We start from the raw sequence: 27988 nt of genomic DNA, 5'->3' as shown, positions 1-27988 counted from the left end.
CCAAGGTAGTAACTCTGCCTGTGACAGTTAGTGGCATACAAAAAGATTTCTAACCAGAACAAAAACAGGTATTACCATTGAAATTAATCACTAAGCCCTTAAATCAAGCAATGCAAAATAAAAATATTAAGATGACATATATAATTGATTAAAAATTCTAGATTAAATGAGATGAACCATGGATGATATTCTTGAAAATAATGATCGCTTCATCAATCTTTAAAAATGTTTTCTGCCTTTGATTCCCTTGATTTAACCTTTTCCGGGTTTAAGCAAACGTAAGATTTAGGTCCAGTAACCCGATAACTAATCTCGTTACAGTGTTGAAGATTCATGTGTCTTTCATCTGCGATGTCCAGAAAGAGCATCTCAAAAACAAGCGGGAGTGGATCAAAGCCCCCTAATTTTGCAAGTTCTTTGTTGTACCGAAATTGTCGCCGAAAATCGCAATCCCCGAAGCTATGTGCAAATGACGGTGGATATCCTTTCTTCAATCGCAACTGGAAATCAGCTTCATCCTCTGCCTTCATTTCTTCTTGTGACGGAAATTTGACTTTTCCCGCTAACGCCAAAACTGCAAGTTTTGCCATTTCATGGAACATAGGAAAGTATGAAAACATCCGGGCAATTCCGATAAAAATCAGGTTTGGATATTCTATATGAAACATATGTTTATATATTGGCTGGATGCGTTCATCTTTCATGGTTATGATGTCATCTTTTAAGAAAGGAAATGAGTACCGATATCCAGTGCAGAATATGATGGCATCTACCTTTTCAGAGGTTCCATCTGGAAACACCACGGAATCTTTATTCAAGCGGACAAAAGGAGGCCTTTGCTCTATTTCTTTCGGGAAAGACGGTGGGAAGGCTTTTTGATCCCGTCTGTGGCATACAAATACCTTTGGTAAATGTGAAAAAAGTGTGAAATGAATAAAAACATTTAACTTTCCATATATATTTTTTCTGCAAACTGCAATAATTATTATAGTAAACTACGCTAATACCTAGTATATGTACAGGCAATAACGATTTATTTGACATATATATATATATATATATATATATATATATATATATATATATATATTTTGGGGGGGGGGGGGGGGGGGGGGGGGGGGGGGGGGGGGGGGGGGGCTATTGTATAGTGTCATTTAAATTTTTTAAATTTTTTCTTGATGCCATGTAAAAGCCCGTCCAAAATAAATAATAATTCATAAATCGATCTTTTCTCCAAATGAAAAGAAAAACTCAAACAAATCAAAGAAGTTAACCAACAGTAATATTTTTGCTTCTATGAGCATTCAAGCATTTTCATTATTCACTGTAATGACAAAAATACTTTTGTTTTGTTATTTTAATTTGTAATGATTCCTGCATTTCATAATATAGAAACAGTTTTGAAAAATTTTTAGTAAAGAGAGGAAAAATTCTAGAATGGGTTGTCTTTTCGAAATTTAGTAAACTGTTAATAAACTCTTTTTTTAATTTAAAAACTGTTATAAAAGAACGATATACGTATCCGTTTTGACTGTGTACATGTACAGATTATCAAATGACCATGCATGAGTATTTCATCGCCCTCCCTTGATCGGTAAGGACTTGTTGTTATTCGGAATTTTGTCAAAAGATTTTTTAGAGTTAAGGTAAAAATGACAATAGCAGAAAAGTAACAAAAACTAATATCTTATCTGATTCATGCTCACCACAATAACTTAAGTTTTAAAATATTTTATTCATATATTTGTAATAATAAACCAGATTTATCATACATTGTAATAATAACACAAAAATAATCTCTGTGGTTCAATGCATAGACAAATTATAATTAAAGCCCGCACAGAAATTAATTTTTTTTTTCTTTAAAAGTTATTAAAACCATTTTGAATTGACACATATCCATTTACAGCTTTTTGTGTATTAATGTATTAAATTTTTTTTCAGAGTAGAAATGTTACAAAGCAAAATTCTTTCACAAGAATTGTCATTCCGAACTAAATCTTGTGTGCAAATCGATCACACTCGTGTTATGTACACATTTTTTTGTAAACAGGGCAGGAGCTCTGTTATTGTTGATTGTTTACGATTCACCGGGTGTGTTCAGCCGTCAAAGTCTGCTCACCACAACTTTATTACTGTGTGTTTGTTTTACTTAATATACTTTAACATGAAAAAATTAAAGTTCATATGGAATATTTTTATGTCTTTTATATTAGTCACAACAGTCAGAACAATACTTCCAAAACAACATTTATTGTACTGAATATACTTTAACATGAAAAAATCAAATTTCATATGGAATGTTTGTCTTTTATACACAACATTCACAGAATACTTACCTAAAACGACAGTGCGGTAATAATTGACATTTTTGCAATTGGAAAGAATACATTTTACTGTTGAGGCTTCGGGCCTTTTCTGCAATTTCAATTAAGGATAAAAACTTTTTTTTTTGCAATAAGATAAAGATCAAATTTACCGTTTGGGCTTCATACCTTTTTTGCAAACTTTGCTACATGCATTGAAATGTCTTCTCCTGAGAAGCTACAACCCAGGATTGCAACACGAAGACCTTCAAAGTGTTCCTCGTGTCTAAATTCCTTGCTATGTATTATTCTTCCCTCAAATAACTCCATTCCTGGAATATTTGGACTGTAAGTTTCGCTGTCATGTCTGCGACGACCGTTGAAAAAAAATACACAATTCGTAATTATATTAAATATTTCTGATTAAAAACCTGCCATTCATAGCAGAATTAAAATTAAACAACAAGAGGAAAGAAACATGGCAAGATAAAAAAGAAAATTTGCACACGCTTTGAAACATATCTGTTTGCAATAGACATATATAATAAAAACATTAATGTTCATACCCATTACAGACAAGAACAGAATCGAACACTTCCGTTTTGACCTCGGATAGCTTGTTGACTGGGGAAAAAGTCACCAACCATTTAACAAGGCTGTTCTCCTTGTCTTCCTTTAATGGCCTTACATCTCGAACAAAGGTATGGGTCTTCAAAGCAAAACATATAAGCATGATTAAAGGTACAAAAGACAATCCTTTTTTATATTATTTGTAGTTAAATTTCGAATACCAAAGTTTTGGTATTTGCCACCAAGATTCTGTCAACTTCCAGAAATTGATTAATGCCTTTTTTACGATTCATGGAAATAAAATAATAAAATGCATAAAACCTTTGAAGGGTTTCATATGTTTTCACGCCAACACTACACTTTTTTATTGGTCTTAAGAAATTTTTAATTGTATACGTGCATAATGAAGACGATATGCTTTAAAATTTGATACAGTCACGTAATTCAAGCACATACAATCATACCGCACATGAATATTATATAACACCACAATAGACGATGAAAATCAATTGCAATAATTTAATGTATACTTTAATTGAATGAAACAAGTTAAAAATATGTTACCCGTATATATGGTCGAAGGTTGTAGTAATCTGTGAACATATTAAGGTAAAGAAGGCATTGTTGACGTGAAATGTAGGATGTCGTCCATTCCTTTGGATAGGGGAAGTCTGGAAACTCTTGTAATTCCTTTGGGAGATTTATTCTGTAGATAAACGGATTGCATAGTGAATTTATTTTGTTACCTCAAAGGATCAAACAAAAAGTATCCAAAGGAAAGCCTTATCATAAAAAAATACTAAAATGAAATATATATTTTTTTAACCTGTCTTTCCGTGCGTCCGGTTAGCTGTCTAATTCTTCGCAAAAAAATACCATGTCATAACTTTGGATTGGTTTGAGATAATGCGTTCATATCTGTTTATGTTTATTTCTTGTGACAAGAACTTTCGTTTTGGTTTCGGATTATTTTTTATCTATTAACATTGACCTTGGACCACTTTTGCAAATATTTCCAAAATTTGACCTTGACCATAACTTTAAACGATGCTAGAGATTTTATTAGGAAATCTTCAAAAAAAAAAGGGGGGGCTAAAGTATTTTTTATAGAGAGGGTTATACGGGAAAAGAGTTATTATAACGTACGTTTTACACATAAATGTACTTAAATAACTCATTAGGATACAGGGTACAGTTAAACTGGTTTAGTTCGAACACGGATATCCCGAATTCACTGATTCACAAGAGCGAGGTCATCTTGGATTCTAAGCTATATAAATTGAATGAATTTCTTATACGATCATAACAAATTTCGGATATAACGAAATAATTTCATAGGTCGCATGAAAACTGGGTTTTGCTGTATAGTTTTTACATGAAAAAGTTGGAGGTTGATCAACCTGATGAAGGTTTTTGTTTGAATAGTCTGATTTTTTTTTTTTTTTTTTTTTTTTGAAAAAAGAAAAAATATCTCCGAACCAAAAAATTCTATTGTGTAATGGGGATGGCGTTTCATTTTGTTTTCGAAACCAAACCTCTTTATATTACAACAGTAGCCTTTCACTGAACATTTTCTATAGTAAAACACAGCAAAAAATTGACTTTCTTGTTTCTTTTTTTTTCTTTTTTGCAAATCCCAAGGTATAAAAAGTGCAATTCTTTCAATACATGTACTTTTTTTGACAAGGCCTTTTTGGACACCAACAAATTGCTCTTTTGACTTTTACCTTAGAGTTTTTTCTACATTTGAAATATTTGAATCTTGGGTATAACTTTTGAGCAGTTTGTTTTTGAAAATATTCCACTGTTCATTAAAATACTAAAAAATCTTTCTTAAAATTTGCATGTATGAAAAGTGATTTTTTCACTCATAGTATAGCCTAATTTGCTAAGAAGAAATAAAAGAATGCTTTTGTTTTAACATGGGAGTAGGGGTATATCTAAAAAGATTGACTGTATATTGTTTGACGTCCCTCTCGAGAATTTTTCACTTAAATGGAGACTTCACCTTATGCGGTTGTCACATTTACGGTGTTGTATTGTTTATTTGTCTTGTAAAGTATTTGATTTTCAATTTACTGTGATTATTGTTCTAACTTTGTTCCGTAGTTTCTTTCAGTTATCCTATTCTGGACCTCTTATTCGAACACCCTTTTTGGTACCTCTTCACTACCTGTATTTATTCACTTGAGTTTAGGCTTCCACCCTTCTTAAAGCCGGCTTTCCGAGATGCAGCTGCACGAGCTCTGTTGTCATTTATATTACCAAAGTTTTATGTTTTATAAATATTATTGTTAATTAATTGTACTCTAGTATTTTATATCGTTAATAAATTAACAGTACAAAGTAACGGACTGTGTGCAAGATAAGTTACATGTTTCATTTACATTTTATTTTCTGTTTTGTTAATTAAACGTGTCCTGGGTTATGTGGGTATAACTTTGTTATTTCATTAATGTGTATTTGTAATTTTGTTTATTCGTTTGAATGTTACGTTACGTTGTGTTCTGTGTTTTATGTTTTATAAATATATTGTAGTAGTATATATTGATAGTTGATGTTATCTAGTAAATGTGAAAACGCTTTTTAGTTTTTTACTGTAATGAAAAACTGAACAAATGGTAAAGTAACTAAAACAAGTGTAAGTGAAGTTACTGTGTGTAAGTGTAAGTTATATGTTAGATGATGTCATTATTGTGCAAAAGCATTTAATACAAGTTCTCTGATGCAGCGCTGTGATGTTGACCCCATTATTATCCCATTTACGTGTATGGTGGGTTTTGTGGGCAAAATTAACATTTGTTCTTACTTTTGTAAATTTGCTTTCAAACTATGATTATGTGAATTATTGAATTTTGTTTATCAAACAAAGAAACATATTTTGTTAATGTGTTTTTCATTCATTTTTGTGTTATGTAGAGTAGTTGGTGACCTTTATACGTCCTCCGTTCCAGGTTACACGTATACAAAATCAGCACTTCAGTAAGTTGTGTGTTTTATGGTTTATTGCGACTGGTATAAAACAGGTTATGGTTACAGGTGTGTAGAGACTGGTATATATATTTCATGTACAGTTGATTTTTGTGTTTTGTGATTTTGATCATGGATAAATGTGAAAGACGCTTTTTGACTTTTGTTATTTTACTGAATTTGTTAAGGATATTAAGAGAGAAGAGCGGCTGGCAACAAATGGTGTTAGCGGAAGTGAGAAACATGATAAACAGATGCAGCTGCAAACAACAACAAATGGAAACAACAAGTGAGAAGTAAAATAGCTTCGACAAGTGGTATTCAAAGCTCCAAAAACACTTTTGAGGATGAGAAGGGAATCTCTTCTATATTTGATGTCTTACAAAAGTGGAAAAAACATCGTGGTATGTCTAGGATTTAAAGGTAGGGCTCTCGATATTTATGCATTATTACCATCAGATGATGCTTTAGATTATGACAAACTGAAGATAGCACTCCTTAAACGCTATGAGCTTACAGCCCAGCAGGCACACAACGTTGTTTAAACGTTGAAATGGTTTGGTCTACAACTCCAAAGAGACAACCCAACGGACAACCAAGATCCATTGAAGTTCAAATTGGAAACAGTGATGCAAGGTGAGGGAAATTTGATCTCTGAGGGAAACCTTTCTTCATAGATAATTTGGATTTGACCCAAGCCATTGAACAGAATCCCTAGTGTGCTAGTGTTTTCCTTTATTGGCATAATTAACATTTGTTTTCTTAACTTTTGAATAATTTAAAATTCCAGTGAATTTCAAACTCTGATTATCTAAATTATTTATTGAATTTTGTTTATCAGACAAAGAAACATTTTGTTGGAGTATCACTTGTTTAATTTTCATTCAATTGTTTTCACTGTATTTACTTGAAATATTAAACCATGTTTAAAATGGTACTTAAAAAGATACAACTTATTCAATTTATAAGGCATTTGATGTTGGATTTAAATGCTTCATTGTTAAATATAATAAAACAATTAAAAAAAATTACAAAAGAAATAAAAAGTAATATTTCAATCATATGTTTGATCTCATCAAATTTACCAAAGGTCTCAGGAAACTGATTAAGTTGTGTGTCAGTGTATTAGTATATTGTTAAAGTTATCGTTTTCACACTATCCCTTCAACAATTATGAAGGTATCTTAGCAACCTTGCAATAAAACGTTTGAAAATTTAAGTAAGTATATTTTTAATAAATGACACCCCCTTTCCAAAATAAATAATTGAATAAATGTTGAATCAACTGTTTTTCAACATATAATCAACGTTGATTATCAATGTTGTATGTTAAGGTGAAATTTTCTCTAATTTCAGTTGTCTTTATTCAATGTTGTGTGCCTGCTGAGATTTTGTGTTCAAATGCAAAACCAGATTTTGATCATTTGTACAAAAGGCTACTGGCAGGTTCCTTTAACATCGTCAGCTAAACCCAAAACAGCGTTTCAGACATCAAAAGGCCCTTTCCAATTTCGAACTGCAACTTTTTCCAGTTTTTGATAAACATTTTTTCGATGATATCATTGTTTTTACAGAGGACTTAGATCAGCATTTGATTTCAAAATCATTGCCTTCCAAGTGTGCAATTGAAATGATTTTTCCATATCGAAGGTGATTCCAAATAATTTTATTTAAGATGACCCCTTCTTTGTCATGAAATTCATTGCCAATTTTTCGTAGTTGCACTACTCCTCACTGATCTGAAAAATAAAATTATTTGGAATGAATAGGAAAAATCATTTCAAACACTGAAGGCAATGCTTTTGAAATCGCCTATTTTTAAACTGCCGTTTATCAAAACAGTTCATTGGTGCTGGCGCCTCTTGAATTGCTCTTGCCTTGTCTGGGTTTGGTTTGAAACTTCCGGTGGCGTATGCAAGTCGAAAATTGAAGGATAGTGAAAGTAAGTATTCTACAATCGAAAAAGAATGCTTGGCAATTGTTTGGGCAGTCCAAAAGTTCCACTTGTACTTGTATGGACGTGAGTTCCTCATGGAAACAGATCATCAGTCGTTAATGTATTTTCATTCGTTTTTCTATACAATATAACCTGGTGAGCTTAGGATAAAAGATACCATAAAGTCTAACACTTCTGCTTCATACTTGGATATTTTACTTGAAAAAGACGTTGATGGTAACCTAACATCCAAGCTCTTTGATTGGATACATGCACAAGAGCATGCTCTACGTATGTACAAATTTACAAAACGAGGAAAATTTAAGACAAATCAGTTAATGAAACAAGAATATCAACTGTCTCGTTTAAAGTCATCATTTCTTGAGTTCTATGGTCGATACAATGACATTGTAACCAAATTAGCCCCAAATGCTGACTGACGTTTTTTAGTATTAATTTTTTGCCTATTATTGATACACTGAATGGTCGACGTATATATCCATTATTTCCCGATCATGACAAGGAGCACACGGTGGGTCTGACCTATCTGTAGGGGATACTCCCTCCTCAATGGCATATGGTCCCACCTCCGATGTTTTGGAGGTCCTTCTTTCCTCCGATCCTAATTTGTATTCTTTTTATTTGGACTTTTATTTGAATACTGCCTGTCATCTCCATATCATTCACATACACAACTACATACTCAATACATGGGAAATAAAAAAATCTTATCTTTAACACAAAGAAAATGTGGGCTTACCTTAAATTTTTATATAGAGCAGAGTGAATGGGAAGTCCAAAATCGTCTTTGTTGGTCTGATCTGTATAGTTCCATAATCCACAAGGCCAAAAATTACGTTCAAATGCTACAGGTTCGAAGATGTTCAGATGATCACATAGGTGCTACAAAGAAACTTATTCTTGAGGTAACAGTTGATTGCAAGTATAGTCTCTCTCTTATTTCTGTCACTCTTTTTGAGCACTGGGTTTAGATTGGTTTTAAATACACTTTATTGTCTCAGTCTAAGTCAGATCCAAAGTATATTTTTGATGAATTTCTACACATTACATAACATTGACGTTCCACGCGGATGAAAAATGGCATAGAAACACTCAAACCGATGTTATCTTTTAAATGGTTAAAATATCTAGATTTTAAAATGATACTTAGATTTATCGACCGTGCAGGGATAAAACCTTAAAAAAGATATTGACTGGGGGAAATGACCGCTCTGCTATATGTAATTCTTTGAGAAAATAATCTTGCTTAACGTCATTTTCCTTCAATTATTCGACGTGCCTCTACATTTGTACCGAATTAAAAGAAACAATGATTGAAATGAATTTTTTATACCCTGTAATTTAGTAATTTCTCTGTCAGTCCCTCTCTCTGTCTAACTGTCCAGCAGTCTGCAGTTTGTTAGCAAAAATAACTTAAAATCAACCTTAGCAGATTCTTTTGACTAGTTGATGCTATGGTTTCCATATTTCACGTGTTTTCTTTGTAAGAAGGCATTTCTGTTGGTACCAACATATTTTTTCCCCTAAAACCTTGGAGTATGACCCACTCTTGCAAAAAAAAAAAAAATGCTGAACTTTGATCCTGACCACAACTTTTGATCACTTGGTGCAAGGAATTTCATAAGTAAAATATATATTTCCATGGAGACAGGCATTTTCCATGGATATAAATATTTTTGACTATTTCATCTTAAACTTAGAGTTTGACCCACTTTCAAAAAAACATTAATCGTGATTTGAACAGTTAGTAATAGGGCTTTCATATTTCCCAGGTATGTGTAAATCCCTATTGACAAGGTCTTTTCATCAGACAATAAAAAAGTGGCCTCTTCACTTTCCCTTGGGAATTTGACCTACATTTGGAAAAATTATATCTTAGTTTAACTTTTAAATAATTAATGATCAGGCTTTTAAGTTTCATGTTAGTACAATATATTTCTTATGATAGGACCTTCCCTTAGAAATATACACTTTCATCTATCATAATGAAAACTTCCTGATTGATTGTGTATTGTTTAGCGTCTCTCTCGAGAATAACCTTCACTCAAATAGAGACATCACCGTATGCCTGTGAAGGGCTTCAAATTTAGACCTATACTCGCCACACAAGGCCATTGCACAGTGAGGTTCTTTATCGTACGAACGCCTACCGTGACACGGGATCTATATTCTTAAGGTCATATCAGAAGATGGGTGCCGATTGCTTGGAGACGAAACAGTCACTACCCATGTTTACGTCTAAGGTATGACGGCGCCGAGAACGAGAATGGAACCCAGGCCTCCGGATCACAAAAACCTCCTGAAAAAAAGACAAATTATATTATGAATCTAAAAATAATGTCATTACCTTCAGTGAACAGAGTCCTGCTACACCCGCCCCTATCACAGCTACCTTCTGCTTTATTTTCTCATCGGACATTTCGTCCCTAAAAGTAACCCAGATTTTTAAACATCCAAGCTTTATATACGACAAAAAGCTAGCACTTTTCATAAAATATGCCCACGTGACATGTCCTGTGTAATACACACCAACTACCCATATGAAAATTAGAACCCATTCCTTCTATAAAAAATTTTTTAATTTATTCATATTTTATAAGTCTAAATTAAAGTAGTTTATTTCGTTTAATCTCTGTATATCTATAACTCAAAAGATTCCTATGAGTATATCATATATGCCATTTCAAAATAAAATTTCTTTTTAAAAGTATTTTGAATTCACTAAAATGGAGGTGTTTAAATGAAATAAAATTTCTATCAAGGATCGCTCCTTCAGTTGTTTAGGTGAAATTTGCACGTATTATATTACCGTTTTTTTGTTTTTGTTTTTACATGAAACTGCGTTAAATGATTAAAAAAAGCTTTAACATACCGGTAGTTTAAATCCACGATAATAGAACACGGATGGTTCAAATAAACTGGGACTCGATAATTCAGAATAGTATTAAGGGAAAATTAAATAGGTCACATTATGTTTGTCTTTATTTAAATTTATCATTCAAGGTCATAAGATACCCTCATATCTCTATATTTCTTTTTTATCCTCATTCAAAATTGTGATATTGATACAGTTTGCATAATTTATAGGAATAGACTAACATTTTTGGGGAATTTCATTTTTAAGCGGTTAGCGTGAAGAGGAATAAAACGTACGCTCAACTAGGACTTCGAGCTCGGGTCCCCCGCAAATAGTTCATCATTTTGCGTAGTAATAAAATCTTTTATGAACTCTTCAGGCATTAAAGGCACAAAAGGAAATTCAGCGATATCAATACGGACACCTCAGGTCACCTTATATATATTGATTGAATTTTATATGATAGACAGTTTTCTTTGTCTTACTCCAAGCTGATCATATTTATAACTTTATACAGATCTACTTTCTAATATATACATGTATATTAGCAGAAACGTGTTAGTAATAAGGGGGACCGGAGGAAACCTTATATCACACATAAGTAGACAAACCAGTAGTCACCTTATATTGTGCATCATTAGAGGGTTCATAGGTCATCTTACATTTTAAATTGATAGGGGGCCAAAGGAAACCTTTTATTGCACATCAAAAGGGGGGCCTGAGGATAACTTATATTGTACATAATTTGGGGTACCAGAGATCACCTTATATTGAAAATCAATGAGGAGACCAGAGGTCACCTGATATTGTACATAATTAGATGGACTAGAGGTCACCTTATTTTGTACATCAGTAGAGGGACTGGAGGTTATCTTATATTGTACATCAGTAGGGGGACCAGAGTACATCTTATATTGTACATCAATAGAGGGGCCAGAGGTAACCTTATACTGTACATCAGTGGGGGGGGGGCAGTGGTCACCTTATATTGTACAGTACATCATGCAGTAGAGGGACTAAAGGTCAGCTTATAATATACATCAGTAGTGGGACCAGAGGTCACCTAATATTGTAAAGGGTGTCAAGAAAGTTCGTTCCACATTTTTGTTTTATTTTCCAAAAGAAATACGATTAGAAGATATTTACAATTTGTGATATTTCATGTTTACAGAATCCATTCTTGCTACTGATAAGGTTTTAACTGTCTTTTGTTGAATCAATAAGGAGAGGGTAGGTATTAAAACAGATGATTCTGTTCAGAAGAATTAGGAATGACGTATATTTGTGACATATATATATTAAGCACACAGGTCAAAACATCCTTTCAAATACTGTGCAAAAATTATCAGATCTGTAAAAAAATTCAAAATGACAAACCTATTCTTTTGAAAAGTGATCTATGGTTCTTATACCTACGCTCATCAGCTTGTCTGATGCAAGATAAGATATGAAGAAACAAAAGTAACTTATCCTTTACTTTCACTCAAAATGACCAGCATTTCTATCATTCGGGTGCTTTAAAGATGTTATATACATTTTCATATGGAAGAAAAATTCTACAAGTTCCTGCTAAAAATAAATAGCTATAAATCTAAAGCACATTCCTGTGATTTTGTCAGACCTGAAAATTCATCTCTTTATATAAGCACTACTTTGAAATTTTTGAAAATATTTCATCCTGGAACGAACTTTCTTAACACCCCTTACATCAGTAGGGGGACCAGAGGACAGCTTATAATGTAGATGAGTAGGGGGACCAGAGGTCACCTTATATTGTATACAGTAGGGGGACCAGAGGACATCTTATAATGAAAATCAATAAGGGGGACCAGAGGTCACCTTATATTGTACATATGAGTAGGAGGACCAGAGGTCACCTGATATTGTACATCAGTAGGGGACCAGAGGACATCTTATAATGAAAATCAGTAAGGGGAGCAGAGGTCACCTTATATTGTACATATGAGTAGGGGCACCAGTGGTCACCTTATACTGTACAGTACATCATGCAGTAGAGGGACTAAAGGTCAGCTTATAATATACATCAGTAGTGGGACCAGTTGTCACCTAATATTGTACATCAGTAGGGGGACCAGAGGACACCGTATATTGAAAATCAATAAGGAGATCAGAGGTCACCTTATATCGTACATCAGTATGACGACCAAAGGTCACATTATATTGTACATGAGTAAGGGAACCAGCGGTCACCTTATATTGTACATCAGTAGAGGGGCCAGAGGTCACCTTATATTGTACATCAGTAGAGGGACCAGTGGTCACCTTATATTGCACAATACATTACGCAGTAGAGGGACTAGAGGTCAGCTAATAATGAAAATCAATAAGGGGACCAGAGGTCACCTTATATTGTACATCATTAAAACCAATGATCACATGATCACACTATTTTAAACGACAATGAAGAAACCGGAAGACACCTAATATTTTGCATAAATATTGAGACCAGAGGACTCCTTATTTGGTCATCTGAATCAACTTATGTGACTTATTGCTATCTGTTTTTTTTTTCTGGCGTGGTGCTCTGTGCATTGTCCTTAAACATTCGAACATTTTCAGCTTTTCTTTAAAATTCCTCAACCATTTACAACCAATTTTGGCATAAAGCATCTATAGGTGAAGGAGAGATTTTTTAAATCATTGTCCCTGCCCTTCACCCCCTAAGGCAAGAAAGTTGGGGCAAAACTACTTCAATTCATGAAATTTTTAAAAATTTTCTTTACTCATTGACATCAAGCCGTCGAACTGTTGGCATTATTATTATAAGCATTGACTCCTCTACCAAAGTTGTGAAATTCATTGTCCCAGCGTCAGGGGCCGGGGGGTTAAGAAAGGGCTATAAAAATTTATATCGTGAAATGCATTTATTCTTTGAAAATCTTTCCGTCTGCCCCTGGATTTTTAACAAATTAACTACATTGCATAGTTATGATATGTAAGGGTATTCTCTCCAAAGTTTTGAAATTCATGACCCAAAGGTCAGGGGTTCTGATGTTACTGTGGGGCTATATAAATTGTAAAGTTAAAATTCATTAATTCTTTAAAAAAATCTTCCTCTCTGCTCATGGATATTTATTACACTAACTACATATAGGTATGATAAGCAAGGGAGCCTCTACCAGAATTATAAATTTCAAAGACCCCTGGCCCATGGGTACCATTGAGGTGTGGGGGCTCTAATTAAATACTGTAATTGAATTAATGCTTTGAAATTTGTTCTTTGGTATAAACCAATTTTTTTATGAACATGGATGCCTTTTCTAAAATTGTGAAATGTATGACCCCAGGATGAGGATTTTTGTGGTCAATGGGCACTACTAATTATTGCTAATTATTACTGATTATTTGAAATGCACTTTTTTGTCCCCCTACGCTCTATGTAGGTATATAGTAGCCAAACTAAGCATGCTAAGTATATACATGTAGTTATGAGCAATGGTCCTTTTTTTCAAAATCGTGAATGTCATGGTCTCTGGATCAAAGTGCGAACCAAATTCAATTGTTTTAAAGTTTTTACATGATGTTGAGATGACTAATGAAACTCATAGGCCTCTTGTCGTGTTCTTATAAGAGAACCTTTAATATCCCGTTAAAATGCATTTTAGCGTAACCTCTGGTCCGCCCTTATTTTCTTTTGAGACATCTCGTAGTTAAGACGGGTCTAGAATCGTTGATGCCTTATCTCTGCATTCATATAAATTTTATTTTATGTCTGGTTGCCTTAAAAATATACAAAAATGGGGACCACTGGTCTCCCTATTTATGTACAATATAAGGTGACTTCTGCTCCCCCCTGTGTTGTAAAATATAAAGTAACCTTAGGTTCCCATAATGATCTTCAACATAAGTGACCTCTGACCCCCTGTTGATGTATAAGATGACCTCTGTTTCCCCTTATGATGTACAATATAATCTGATTTGGTCTTGTACAGTATAAGGTGACCTCTGGTTCCCATTCTGTTGCACAATACAGAGGTGACCTTTAGTCTCCATAATGAAAAAAAATATAAGGTGATCTTTGGTCAACCTATTGATGTACAATATTAGTTTACCTCTAGTCCACCTAGTGACAAACGTTAAAACTGACCTGAAGGCTCTGCACCCCTACTGATGTACAATATAAGGTGACCACTGGTCCCCCTACAGATGTACAATATAAGATAACCTCTGGTCCCCCCACTGATGTACAGTGCAATATAAGGTTTCCTCTGGTCCCCCTACTGAAGTACAATATAAGTTGTCCTCTGGTCCCCATGCCAATGGAAAATATAAGGTGACCCCTGGTCCCCCTACTAAGGTGCAATATAAGGTGTCCTCTCGTCCCCCTACTGATGTACAATATAAGGTGACCTTTGGTTTTCCTACTGATGTACAATATAAGGTGTCCTCTGGTCCTCCATATGATGTAGACCAGAAGATAACAACAAGTCTCCCTACTGATGTACAATATAAGCTGTCCTCATGTCCCCGTACTGATGTACAATATAAGGTGACCTCTGGTCCTCCTACTGATGTCCCCTACTGATGTACAATATAAGGTGTCCTCTGGTCCCCCTGCTGATGTACAATATCAGGTGACCCCTGTTCCCCCTACTGATGTACAATATAAGGTGTCCCCTGGTCTCCCTACTGATGTACAATATAAGGTGACCCCTGGTCTTTCTACTGATGTACAATATAAGGTTTTCTCTGGTCCCTCTACTGGTTTCCCTACTGATGTACAATATAAGGTGACCCCTGGTCTTTCTACTGATGTACAATATAAAGTGACCCCTGGTCTCCCTACTGATGTACAGATAAGGTGGAATCGCGTCCCCCTACTGATATACATTATAAGGTGACGTATGATCTCCCTAAGATGTTCATGTACAATATAAAGTGACCTCTGGTTTTATTAACTTTTTGTTACCTCTGTTATCCGAATAAAGATTATGGGGAAAAGCGGAAATCTTTTATTGTACATATAAGGATTTCATACTTCACAAATTGTGGTATATGAATGAGACAAAGGTAATCTTATGTTGTACATTATTACGATGTGACTGAAAGTTGTAAGTAGGCAATAATTTACAATCATGGTATGTGTAGAATTATTTTTAAATCCTCTCCAAAAAAAATTGCGACCCTATTTTTTGACAGAAAAAAAGTGCACAATTTCTCCGAATTCTCTAAATGTATGTAATTCGAATTTGGAGGATCGGTCAACTTGCTTTTCTTCAAATACAGTATATGTATCCCAAAAGTAAATGACAATTGGTGCATTTTTAAAAAGTTTTATTTCTTTTTTTAGATTTAGTTTTGATTGATTTATGAATTTGATGTGTTAATTCCAGAGAAAGGGGAGAAGAATTCTATATATGCAGCCCCAAACTTCGCAATACTTGGGGTACATCTTCTTTGTAAGGTAAATAAAATCAGGGGTTTACAAAAAATGTTAAAATCGATGAGGTCGCCTATTGAAGCATGACCTCATAAGGAAGACAAAGGAAACATTAAATGATTTATTAAGAAATAATTAGTCCATTATGTTAAGGGATTTGTGAATAGTCCGTGCGAAATGAAGAGGTAGGGGTGGTAGGGGGCAAGATCTTCCTTCTCACCCTGCTTGTTAGAGATCTGCGAATACAGAGACTGGACGTCGTTTACTCTGAGCTGCTTACTATTAGTAAGGAGATCAAAGGTTAGGCACTTTGTTATATAGATACTATAACCTTACATGGAATAATAAAATCATAGGGAAGACCACAGGTCACCCAACATATTACATAAATGTACTCTTATATATATATATCTTATAATTTTGCAGTTAATGTTGCTCAGCACCCCTTCCCCTTTTCTTCCTAAAGGTGAGTATTTTTTAAAACGCTTTGCTCATTTACCTGGATAATATTGCAAAAGGAAACCACACTAAAGGGTAGGATAATATCTTTTCTAATACCCATTAGGAAAAAAGTACAGCGCCGAAAATTAAAGGGTAGGATAATGAAGTATTGTTTATTTTTTTAAACTGAAACGTTAAAATTTTGCTTTCTTTGACAAAAATAAATGTTCTGGGTTTTTTTTACACTGTAAAGGCTTCATAGTATTACGATTTATCATATTTTCACTTTACGTATGGAACGCACTACATTTTGTAGCGGAGTAAACAGGCCCGATAGTCGTGATCTGAGCAGGGGACCTAAGGTCCTAGTTGCAAAGCTCCATAAATCACTTCTAATTTCATATCATGTTAATAAACATTGGTATCTAAAAATGCTTTTTCAGGATAAAAATTTCTACTTTTAATTAGGCCTTTCTGAGAAGTTCAAAGAACCTTGAAGCTTATTGAGAGGCATATAATGAAAATTGTTGCATGAAAAGATTTAATTTTAAAGGTTCATTTAAAGACTTTTTGAATTAAATTATAAATGAAGGAGTTGTCCTTCCTAGCTAAGGGTCGGAGTCCCTTAAGATTTTTTTTTCCAATTGAAAAATGTATTTTTGTGGTTGATTAATAACTAATGAACAGCAATTTCTCTTATGAACACCTTATATTTTATAGAAACTTGCATGACATTGTTGTTTATTTTTTCAATCATTAATTTTACATATTACGTATTTTCTGATTTAAATATATTTCTTTTAATTCTTAAGTTGGAAGTTCCGGTGTTGGGGTAACGATATTTGCTTACAAACACAACAGAGAAGTGTGGTACTGGATATTTGCTGTGGCAGGCGGCGCATGCGCAGGAGGAAACGCTTTTCTTGGATGCTGTTGTCAAAATATAATGCAAAGAGTTGATTTGAACATATTTTATTGTTAAGATGTTACAACAAAAGGATTGGACACAAGTACTTAATACTTAGAACGTCCTCTCCTTTATAACAATTAATTACACAAAGTTTTGTTCAAAAATTAATTTACGCTGGAACCAAAGGTCAATAAGATTATTTAACATAGGTAATGCATGTACAGAATTTAAATTGATGTAGTATGTACAAACGAATCAAAATACTTCAAAAACGACCAGATCTCTTGATAAACAATTGCACATTTAAAAATAAACTTTCATTTTCAGAAATACTGATCGAATTGACTCCCCATAACAAAACATGAGTGTCTACAATACGTAAGTTAATCATTCTAAAAATAGCATTGAACAGGTCGTTTCTTGGAGCAGTGTATTTCGTACAAGAGAAAAAGAAATGATATGCTTCTTCTATTTTTCCACAAGTGCATAATGGACTGTCAATAATATTACATCTAAATAGGTCTTTATTTAGAACACAATTGTGTCTTAATCTAGTATGAATTACACTCCAGTAACGATCACCAAAAGTAAAAAAGGACGGGGTGGTTGTTCTCTGAGAGTTTACACAATTTTTTAAGGAACCCATAGTAGTAGATTGTCGTGTTTCAAGAGACAAAGAGTTCCACACCCTTATTGCTATTGGAACAAATGGTGATTTATATATATATTTAATCTACACTTAGGGATGCAATAATTTTGTGACTGTCTTGTTACGTAATTTGATTCGTGTGATCGAATATTTGGAAATATATCTTTCAAATACTCGGGTACCATGTTATTATATATTTTATACATAGTTGTTCTAACTTTGGAAATTCGTCTTACAGCAAGTGATTCCCAACCAGTTTCAAAATAAAGTGAATCTCGCGATGCTAATGAAGTTAACCCAGTGACTATTCTTGCCGCTGCAAGTTGTAATTTTTCTAATTTTTCGGAATCTTGACTAGAACACCCACACCAAACTTCAGTTGCGTATTCTAACTGAGGTCTTATAAAATTAGTATATAAAAGAGATAAAGTTTTAGCACTGACCCTGAATTGCAGTTTTTTAAGTAGACCTAATTTTTTATATGCATTGGCCACGATAGAATCAATGTACGCTAACCAAGTGAGGTCGTTTGAAAAGAGAATGCCTAAGTGATTATGTGATGATACAAAATCTAAGTCACAATCTTGAAATTTGAGCAATGGTAAATCTACATTTTTCTTAGTACTAAAAAATACAGCTTTGGTTTTCGTAGGATTAAATTTCAATAGCCACTGTTTAGACCACCGCTCAAGTTGATTTAAATCATTATTCAATCCTAATTGAATATCATGTACATTTTCTGAACATTTCTGTAAAGAATTATCATCAGCATACAATCTGCTTAAGGTCGACAAATTTTCAGCAACATCATTGACATATATCAAGAATAAAAGTGGTCCCAATACAGACCCCTGGGGGACTCCAGCATGTAAAGATTTAAAACTAGACATAGTATTCCTATGCAATACTCTTTGTGTCCTTAAATCTAAATAACTTTGAAACCATAGTAATAACTTATCACTAACACCATATGTTTGTAGCTTAAAGAGAAGACCTTTATGCCACACCCGATCAAAAGCCTTAGACAAATCACAAAAAACCATACAACAGTGTTTTCCTTCATCAATAGCTTTAGCTATGTAATCATATGTCTCAATAAGTTGATAAACCGTTGAATGACCTGGTAAAAAACCAGCCTGATATTTATAAAAATGATTGTTAGAATGAAAAAAATCATAAACATATTTGAAAATAACTCGCTCCATAATTTTACCTACGCAGCTTAATAATGACACAGGTATATAATTTGATAATAATGATGGGTCTCCTTTTTTAAATAAAGGAAGTACATTAGCTACCTTCCACTGTTTAGGAAATACACATTCCCTTAAAGATCTGTTAAACAAAATACATAAAGGATAAGAGACGCTAAAAATGGTAGCTTTTAACATTTTGTGACTGATATTGTCAGGTCCTATGGCCTTGTTCACAGGGAGAATAGAAAGTATATCAATAATATCCTGCTCAACTAGTTCAATACTATTAAGAACACTATTACACAATAAAGAAAAGGCAGGTAACTCGGGTTCGACATCATGCGAAGACGAAATTGAAGCAAAATAGCTGTTTAACGCTTAAACCTTGTCAATATCGCTGTAAGTAATATGTACATTTCCATTTTCTGTAGTGTCCTTAAGAGTTAACGATCGATTTAGTGCATTAGATCTAGATGGAGTTGCCGATAAAAAGCTTCTAATTCCAAAGACTTGAACTTATGCAATGGTGAAATGATTTTAATGCAAAAGGAAAAAAAAAAAGATATTTTATTAAAATGGAATGGAATTCATAATAACCATTCTTATAACATTTCAGTTACTGTATTGATATTAATGGAGAAAAACCATTCATAACCGATGTCATTAATTTTATTCAATTGTAAGTTGTTTTCATTAAACCTAAGATTTTCATGATCTATCCATGAATCTCATATTGATCTTTTATATTTCATTCTAATTTAACTCAGGCAACATCCTAAAAAACATATTTGTGGTTTTGCCACCATCTCCTCCTTCTACTTTATTTTTCAAACAATGAAACGTGTTAAGCAAGTTCTAGTTTGAAACATTTTCTACCTAATATGATTTTAACATCAAGTGCTCCTGAATATGTTTAAATCTTTTGATTGAAGAACAAAGTCTTTCACCGTTAAACAATATACTTATATACACAAATCAGAATTGTTTATACTAGTATAAACAATTCTGATTTGTTATATTAAGGTGTAGGTATTCCAAACATTTTCTTGTATTTTATTTTGCAGATTCTTTTATGAAGATTCCTAAAATATAAATTGTATACAAGACGTCAGTTTTTAGGAAATATGCATTTTTTTTTTAATTATTATTATATACATTATATAAAATGTTTTTGTTTGTTTCGTTATTTCACATCATTCGAAAATTTTTCTCAAATATTATTTGCCACCACTTGCCGGAGAAGGACTGAAAATGTAAACTTATAAATACTAGGATTACGGGCCAACTTGTCGGAAGGAGATCTTGAAGAAGCCAACACTTAATAGGACACTGAATGTTGGATCATATAAGTCCTCTGTCTGCATGTTACGCGATGGGTTCGAACCAAATCTTACGTTGTGACTCTGGGGAAAACGCTCAGTTTATGAGCTGAATCATGCAGTTTTCTTGAGAAATACCTTATCGAAATTGGTTTTTGTTTCATCTGATATACACATCAGGCTTGGGGGCCATAAAACATAGACGAGCTCACTTTTTATCTAAGTCTCACTTTTACTAAAGGAATATATAGTGGAAAAGTGAGACTGAGATCAAAAGTGAGCTCGTCTAAGTTTTATGGCCCCAGGCCAGGACAATACTACATGAGAATATTATCTGTCGTTGATAAAAGCAACAAATAACAAAATCATGATTCACAGATAAAAGGAGGAAATTTATCGTCCTGCCCCTTTTAACAATATATTTTATTTAACGAAAAAACGATAAAACTGATAAGTTTTATTGAAAAATGTCATTTCAAATTTCAACCATCAGAATATTATTTCAGGTAATCATGCAGTGACAAAGATCTCACCAAAAGAATGAGTATATGCTAATTCTCGTTGAAATATTTAACTGAACGTATTCTGTCCTTTTAAATTTCCCCCAGAAACGTAGCTACATGTAGAAGATGCAAGTGCGCAAGTGACTTAGTTGAACTAAATAGAAAACAAATAGCTATGTTCAAGAAGAGTTTAAATAAAAAAGCAAAAGCTATGAATCTGACACAAAATTAATGTGTAACAGAAAAAAATAGTGTAAAGATTGATTCATGGGAAAATGACAATGCAACGATACCATACCTGATATAAAAAGAAAAAAGTGAAAAAAAAAAAAAAAATGATTCACAAAAATTTATTGTGATATTGGCTTGGGTTCATGAATCAAGGTAATATTAATAGCAATATACATTTATCGATATATGTAACATTACTCTGTGAATATAGAAATAAAAATTAAGAAACGAAGTATAACCTGACTAAATCTTGGATATTTTGTACATATTTCACTTTAAGCATGAATTGATTATGTTTGTACCTTTCTGAAAACTAGATGATGGTGCCGTTTACAAAAATGATCTAAAATTACTCTTCAAGCCCTTTCCCATCCTGTCAAACTAAACTAAGAAAACAAACAAAATCTAAATACTATTTTTTAAATACGTGTTACTCCTACTCTTACTTTGGAGCTAAATAAGTGCTTTTACTCACAACGTACTTTAATATTATAATTATTACAATGTGACATGTAAAAAAGATTTCTGATGAGAGCAGAACGAAAACACATACATGTATTACAAAGAACTTTATCAGGACTTAAATCAAGAAATGTAGTTAACAAGTAAAAAAATAAAATTCATGACAATAATAATTGATTCATCAGTCTTTAACAATGTTTTCAGCTCTTGATTCTCTTGATCTGATCTTTTCCGGGTTTAAGCAAACATAAGATTTAGGCCCAGTAACGCGATAACTAATCTCGTTACAATGCGGAAGATTCATGTGTCTTTCATCTGCGATGTCCAGAAAAATCATTTCGAGAACTGGCGGGAGAGGATCAAAACCTCCTAATTTTGCGAGATCTTCGTTGTAGCGAAATTGTCTTCCAAAATCCCCGAAGCAATGAGCATAAGAGGGTGGTTTTCCTTCCTTTAAACGAGACTGAAAATCAGCTTCACTCTCTGTCCTCATTACCTCTTTGGATGGAAATTTCACTTTTCCTGCTAACGCCAAAACTGCAAGTTTTGCCATTTCATGGTACATAGGAATGTATAAAAACGCCTTAGCAATTCCGAAAAAAATCAAGTTTGGATAATCAATATGAAACATGTGTTTGTATATTTGCTGAACGCGTTCATCTTTAATCGTTATCATGTCATCTTTTAAGAAAGGAAATGAGTAACGATATCCTGTACAGAATATGACGGCATCCACTTTTTCTGAAGAACCATCCGGAAAAACCACTGAATCTTTCGTCATGCGAACGAAAGGAGGCCTTTGTCCTATTTCTTTTGGGAAAGATTGCGGGAATTCTTTAGGATCCCGACTGTGGCATGCAAAGACCTTTAAGTAAATGTAAATCAAAAACGAAAATACCATACTATTAAATCACATATTTTCGAGGGTCGACCTTTCGAGGTTTAAGAAAGAAGAATTGGTTTATAGCAATTCGATTTCGCAGTTGTAGAAGTATTGAGTATTAATGTAATTAATAATGTAATTCATAGTATTATGAAAATTTACATTTCAAGGTTGTCTTGAATTCGAAGGTCTCTTCATAACTCGAAAACAACGAAAATTAAACCTCCATGAAAATAAGTGATTTCAAAGTATATAAATGATATTGTTTTTTTTATTTCTGCAAACAGCAATTTAATGTAAATTGTATTTTGTAATATAACATGTAAGAATTAATAACGTATGTCCACCTCCAGACTTGTATAATTTAAATGGGATTTAACTTGATGTCATGTTTTTATTTTCACATATCTGTTATTTTTTTTAAAATACCAGTTTTAGTTTTTCCTTTTAGGCATCCACCCCAAAAATCAGAATTACCTTTTTATAAGAGAGAATAAGAGACTGTTAAGGGACAACAATCGTGATAATGCTTTACTAAGAACATTACTTGTTCACAACTTCATGTGTATAACTATACAAGAAAAGACCCCTTTCCTCATGTCCATACATTTTTCTTATTTAAAACATTCAAGAAAGAATAAATTTCGATTTCATCAATAAGAAAAGAATAAATTTACTGTTTAGACTTTATACCTTTTTGGCAAACTTTGCTACATGCATTGAAATATCTTCTCCTGAAAAGCTACAACCAAGGATTGCAACACAAAGTCCATCAAAATGTTCTTCGTGTCTGAACTCTTTACTGTGAATCATTCTTCCCTCAAACAATTCCATTCCAGGGATATTCGGAGTGTACGGTTTACTGTTGTGACTGAAAAAAATATACAAATGAAATATGTGATGATAATGTACAGTCTTCAATCTCAAAAGTCCATTAAACATCACAAAATAAGACCGGGGCAAACACCGACTTCCAAAAGATCAGAGGTGGGATCAGGTGACACCACGGAGGAGTGAGCATCCTCTGCCGACCGGTCACACCGGCCTGTGCTCCCTGTCATAATTATGAAAGAACGAAATTTAACATGGGCAACTCACAAAAAACATCAAAAGTATCTCTTTCAGTTTTCAGATAACATGATTTACAATATTTCTTTATTTTTTTTATTTTTATTAAATATCTTTCATTTTTGAACAAATTAAATAAGTCTCAGAAAATTTGAATCAAATATCTCATGTTTTGAAACATCTCCGTTTGCAATAGACATTCATAAATTAAAGAAACATTTATGTCCGTACCCATTACATATAAGAACAGAATCGAACACTTCCGTTTTGACCTCAGATAACTTGTTCACTGGAGAAAATGTGACAGTCCATTTACAAAGGCTATTATCTTGGTCTTTGAATGGCCTTACGTCTCGAACGAAGGTGTGGGTCTTCAAAATAAAATTAATAAGCATGAAAAAAGTACGAAGTACGAAAAAAAAAATCAGCTAAATTCCTGTTTTGTAGTTAAGATATTTCATTCCACAGTCTTTGATACTGATATACAGCTTGAATCAATCTTAAAAAAAATTATGATAAAATAAGCGAAGCATCACCTTTAAATGATTGACATGAACAAAAAAAATTTTAGTTAAAGGAAACGTCTCGAATTTTCATGTCTTTTAATACAGTTAGAACATAATTTGTTTTATATATGAAGCACATATTATTTGACCTATTCAGCACACATCATCCTTATAAAAAACAAAAAAGACGAGAAGATTGCAATGTTACCCGTAAGTATGGTCTAAAAGACGAGGAATTTGCCAAGATTAATCGTATGTATGGTCTAAAAAACAGGAAGAAATTGGCCATGATTACCCGTATGTAGGGTCTCAGCTTGTAGCTATCCATGACCATGTTGAGGTATTGATGGTACTGCTGTCGTGTGATATAAGATGTTGTCCATTCCTTAGGATAGGGGAAATCTGGAAACTCCTGTAATTCCTTTGGGAGATTTGTTCTGTAGATATGTAGATTACATATCATGATATCATTTGGTAAAGTTAGTTGTAAAATTAAAAGAAACATTTCTGTGTAACAGTATTAATAGTCTTTATCAATGCAAACACATGCGTATTTATTAACAAGTAAGACTGTAATGACAAAATCAACGTTTTACAAAATTTACATTTAAAATAATTTAGGCTCTGTGATGTTAACTTGACAATGTGATCAGAATTAACAGATCATATTTTTGAAGAACATACTTACGTTATGTAAGCTATCATGCTGAAACCACGATTGATTTGTAGAAAAACAAAGACTGTTGAATGCTTTGGTGTTAAAATGATAGTGGAGGCCGATATAAATGAACACGACAAAAATAACAAACAGTAATCGAATGAAGAAAAAAAACCCAGATCTATGAATAGGACATTATAATTAACCACATGCACGAACGTCTAGATATCAAAGGAGTGTGCCTACAATGCATATCATCCCGACCTCTCACAAGCCTTCGGGTAATGTATAAGAAACTAATTTTTTTTAATTTTTTTTTTACTGAAAAAATGAAAATTGGCATACCTTAGATTGTTGTATAGAGCTGAGTGAATAGGCAATCCGAAATCGTCTTTGCCTGTTTGCTCAGTGTAGTTCCATAATCCACACGGCCAAAAATTCCGCTCAAATGCCACTGGTTCAAAAATGTTCAAATTTTCACAAAGGTGCTACAAAGAAAAAAATTCTAAATTTTTGGGGAGTTGATTATGCTTTCTCTCATTTTTATTAACCTTTTCTAAATAATCGATCGGGTGACATTTGTTTGGAAATACAATTTAAAGGCGATTAAAGATAGATAAAGTCATTCATGAATCGAGGTACTTTTCGAATTTCATAAATATGTTTTTGAAGGATTAAGATTATATATAAATAGTCAGAATACTAATTTGGCTATCAGAGTCTATAAAAGAGATTGATCAGTATAACGTATATTGAATATAACGTTCATCACAAGAACAAGGTACCGTTGCAGTACAAATCTTGCCCTGAATTTCTTAAATAAATTTCACATTTTCTTAAATAAATTTCTGAAATTTAGATTGATTGATTGAATACTGTTAAACGTCCCAGTCGAGAATTTTTCACTCATACAGAGACGTCACCATATGCCGGTGAAGGGCTTCAAATTAATTTCTATACTCGTTACTCAGGGTCATTGAGCATATTGGTTTTTAATTGTGCCAACGCCTATTGTGACACGAGACCTACGTTTTTAAGGTCATATCCTAAAGACCCGTGACTTTCACTTCTAGTGCCGAACGCTTGGCAAAGGAACAGTCACTACCTATGTTTACGTCTTAGGTTTGAGGCAGCGCCGCGAACGAGAATGGAATCGAACCCGGGCCTCCCGAGCAATATGTGCTTCAATATTGTCGAAGTGGCTTCAACTGATAAAAAAACTTTGACATATATATAATTTATATATATGTTGGAAAAAAGGAAACTTTTGAAATAATAAATAGGCAAGGATTGTTTATTCTGTCATTATTATGTAAATATTTCAGTAAATAAAAATGTTTTAAAACGTTTCACATATTTTAACATGATTATGTTTCGATACATTAATTCTAGACGTAAGATTATAGCTGCAGTGCCCTATTTTCGCACCGGATCTGGGACATCAAGGATTATTTAACTAGACGTTGTGCATCTCATAAAACTCTAAACAGATTTTATGAATGATACTTTAACAGCTACTCAAATTCCTCACGATTGTTAAGTCGTTTCCATGCATATGAAATTGTCAGTATTTACTCTGAAAGGGTTTTAAATTTAGACGATTCACATCATCCGGGGCAACAAAAGCTGTGAGAGATTGTAAGCCTGCCAAGGGCTGTAGTTTTTTGTAATTTCATCCAAAAGGTCTACAATTTCCCTTCTAAAAAGCCAAACTGGAATGAACAGATTCTAATCAAATATTAATGGACTAGGGCTTTTTGCACCTATCAGACCTGAAATCACGAGCCCTTGATCATTGTGCAATAATTGGAAATATCCCAATACTTTCTGAATATATAATATTTGTTCTAAAATCCATCACTAAATTTTCAGTGAAGTACAAATATTGGCAAAAATTAAACTGTGCAAAGTGGCATTTTTCGGGATAAAACTGATGTAAGAATGCATAAAGAATATTTTATGAATTTTAGTTCTTTAATGTCTGATACACTGAAAAAAAAGCCATCCGTGTTAGAGTTCATGTCTGATTTTAGTCTCTTGACACGATGCATTTATTTCTATCAATAACTATAAAAAAGGACAAATAAAATTTTATAATACTGTAAATTTCTTATTTTTCGCGAGTACTTTTTATTGCAAACTGGGTCTTTCACGTCAAATCGCGAGAATTATAATTCGCGAATGCACGGTTAATGAACAGAATTTACATAGATTTCAGCACCATAAAAATAAAAGCGAGTAATATTTTTTTCGTGAGTGACGCTTCTCGCGAAATTACGCAGAAATTAATTCCTGGCGTATAATTAGGAATCTACAGTATCAAATTTAATCGTAATTACCTTCAGAGAGCAGAGTCCTGCGGGACCGGCGCCTATCACGGCAACCCTCTGCTTAGCTGTTTTCTCAGACATAATGTTCAAGTCAGTAGTCCAGATTTTTTAACACCCCATCCTTAAATACCACCACAAGACTGTGTCATATGATCTATTGCGTGCAAAACAAACCAATTTTAACGTTGTCTTTAATCGTAAAGCATTTGATACCCCCGACTCGAAATATCCTGGGGGTGTTTTGTTTTTTCTGTCTGTTTGTCTGTTTATCTGTATGTTAGTCAGGCGGCATGCCTAAATTTTTTGAGACAATTGTGCATTTTGTGATAAAAGCATAGAATTTTTTATGCAAGTAGAGTAGTTCATTACAAACATATTTGGATATTGGGCCTCTTCAGTCGGTACCTTGTATGACCTTGGCGGCCAATTTTCAAAATGGCTGACAAACGCAAGCATTTACAAGAACATTTTCTTTTACATGTTTAAAATGAAAACAACTTTGCAATATTTATAAATGTATTTATTTTTGCACATGCTCTATGATTCAGAAAAAATGTTTCTTCATCTCATTGGGGTTGAGTATGTGCCAGCTGATGCTATTTATAGTAATATTTTTTTCTAAATTGACAATATTTAAAGTCTATGATAAAAATTATAACATATTCTTTAAAACAGACATTTACGACCTATCTTTAACTAAATATGCTGTGATAAAGACAAAATACCAACCCTTAAATTTGATACCTTATTGTTTAACTTGCAGAGTTCACT

General features: G+C 33.2%; 2 protein-coding genes across 3 annotated transcripts; both read right to left on the bottom strand.

The window, feature by feature from the left end:
• Positions 1-103: 103 nt before the first annotated feature.
• LOC134280139 (flavin-containing monooxygenase 1-like) lies at positions 104-10222 on the bottom strand. Its single transcript, XM_062762567.1, has 6 exons — positions 10151-10222; positions 8543-8685; positions 3441-3582; positions 2873-3015; positions 2496-2673; positions 104-902 (listed from the first exon to the last, which is right to left on the bottom strand). Exons 1-6 carry the CDS (start codon positions 10220-10222, stop codon positions 213-215), a joined length of 1368 nt encoding a protein of 455 aa, XP_062618551.1. The 3' UTR covers positions 104-212.
• A 10796-nt stretch (positions 10223-21018) lies between these two features.
• LOC134280154 (trimethylamine monooxygenase-like) lies at positions 21019-27358 on the bottom strand. Of its 2 annotated transcripts, XM_062762581.1 has the most exons (6): positions 27227-27358; positions 25233-25375; positions 24525-24666; positions 23955-24094; positions 23349-23526; positions 21019-22637 (listed from the first exon to the last, which is right to left on the bottom strand). In XM_062762581.1, the coding sequence occupies exons 1-6, from the start codon at positions 27296-27298 to the stop codon at positions 21954-21956; spliced, it is 1359 nt and encodes a 452-aa protein (XP_062618565.1). In that variant the 5' UTR covers positions 27299-27358; the 3' UTR covers positions 21019-21953. The 2 variants fall into 2 exon arrangements, with proteins under 2 accessions (XP_062618565.1, XP_062618566.1); XM_062762582.1 differs by lacking the exons at positions 25233-25375; positions 27227-27358 and adding an exon at positions 24918-25198.
• Between the last annotated feature and the right edge of the window lie 630 nt (positions 27359-27988).

The sequence above is a fragment of the Saccostrea cucullata genome, unplaced genomic scaffold, assembly GCF_032062105.1.
Source record: "Saccostrea cucullata isolate Sc308-1 unplaced genomic scaffold, CSIRO_AGI_Scuc_v1 ctg429, whole genome shotgun sequence".
Classification (NCBI taxonomy): Eukaryota; Metazoa; Mollusca; class Bivalvia; order Ostreida; family Ostreidae; genus Saccostrea; species Saccostrea cuccullata.
This window is presented reverse-complemented; position numbering and strand designations above follow the sequence as displayed.

Coding starts and splice junctions, on each gene's coding strand:
- LOC134280139 (XM_062762567.1), bottom strand. CDS start 10,222: ATGTCCGATGAGAAAATAAAGCAGAAGGTAGCTGTGATAGGGGCGGGT. Junction 3,016..3,440: donor ACCTTCGACCATATATACGG/GTAACATATTTT, acceptor TTTGCTTTGAAG/ACCCATACCTTTGTTCGAGA. Junction 2,674..2,872: donor TCTGTTCTTGTCTGTAATGG/GTATGAACATTA, acceptor CGGTCGTCGCAG/ACATGACAGCGAAACTTACA.
- LOC134280154 (XM_062762581.1), bottom strand. CDS start 27,298: ATGTCTGAGAAAACAGCTAAGCAGAGGGTTGCCGTGATAGGCGCCGGT. Junction 24,667..25,232: donor GCTCTATACAACAATCTAAG/GTATGCCAATTT, acceptor ACATATCTACAG/AACAAATCTCCCAAAGGAAT. Junction 24,095..24,524: donor AGCTGAGACCCTACATACGG/GTAATCATGGCC, acceptor TTTATTTTGAAG/ACCCACACCTTCGTTCGAGA.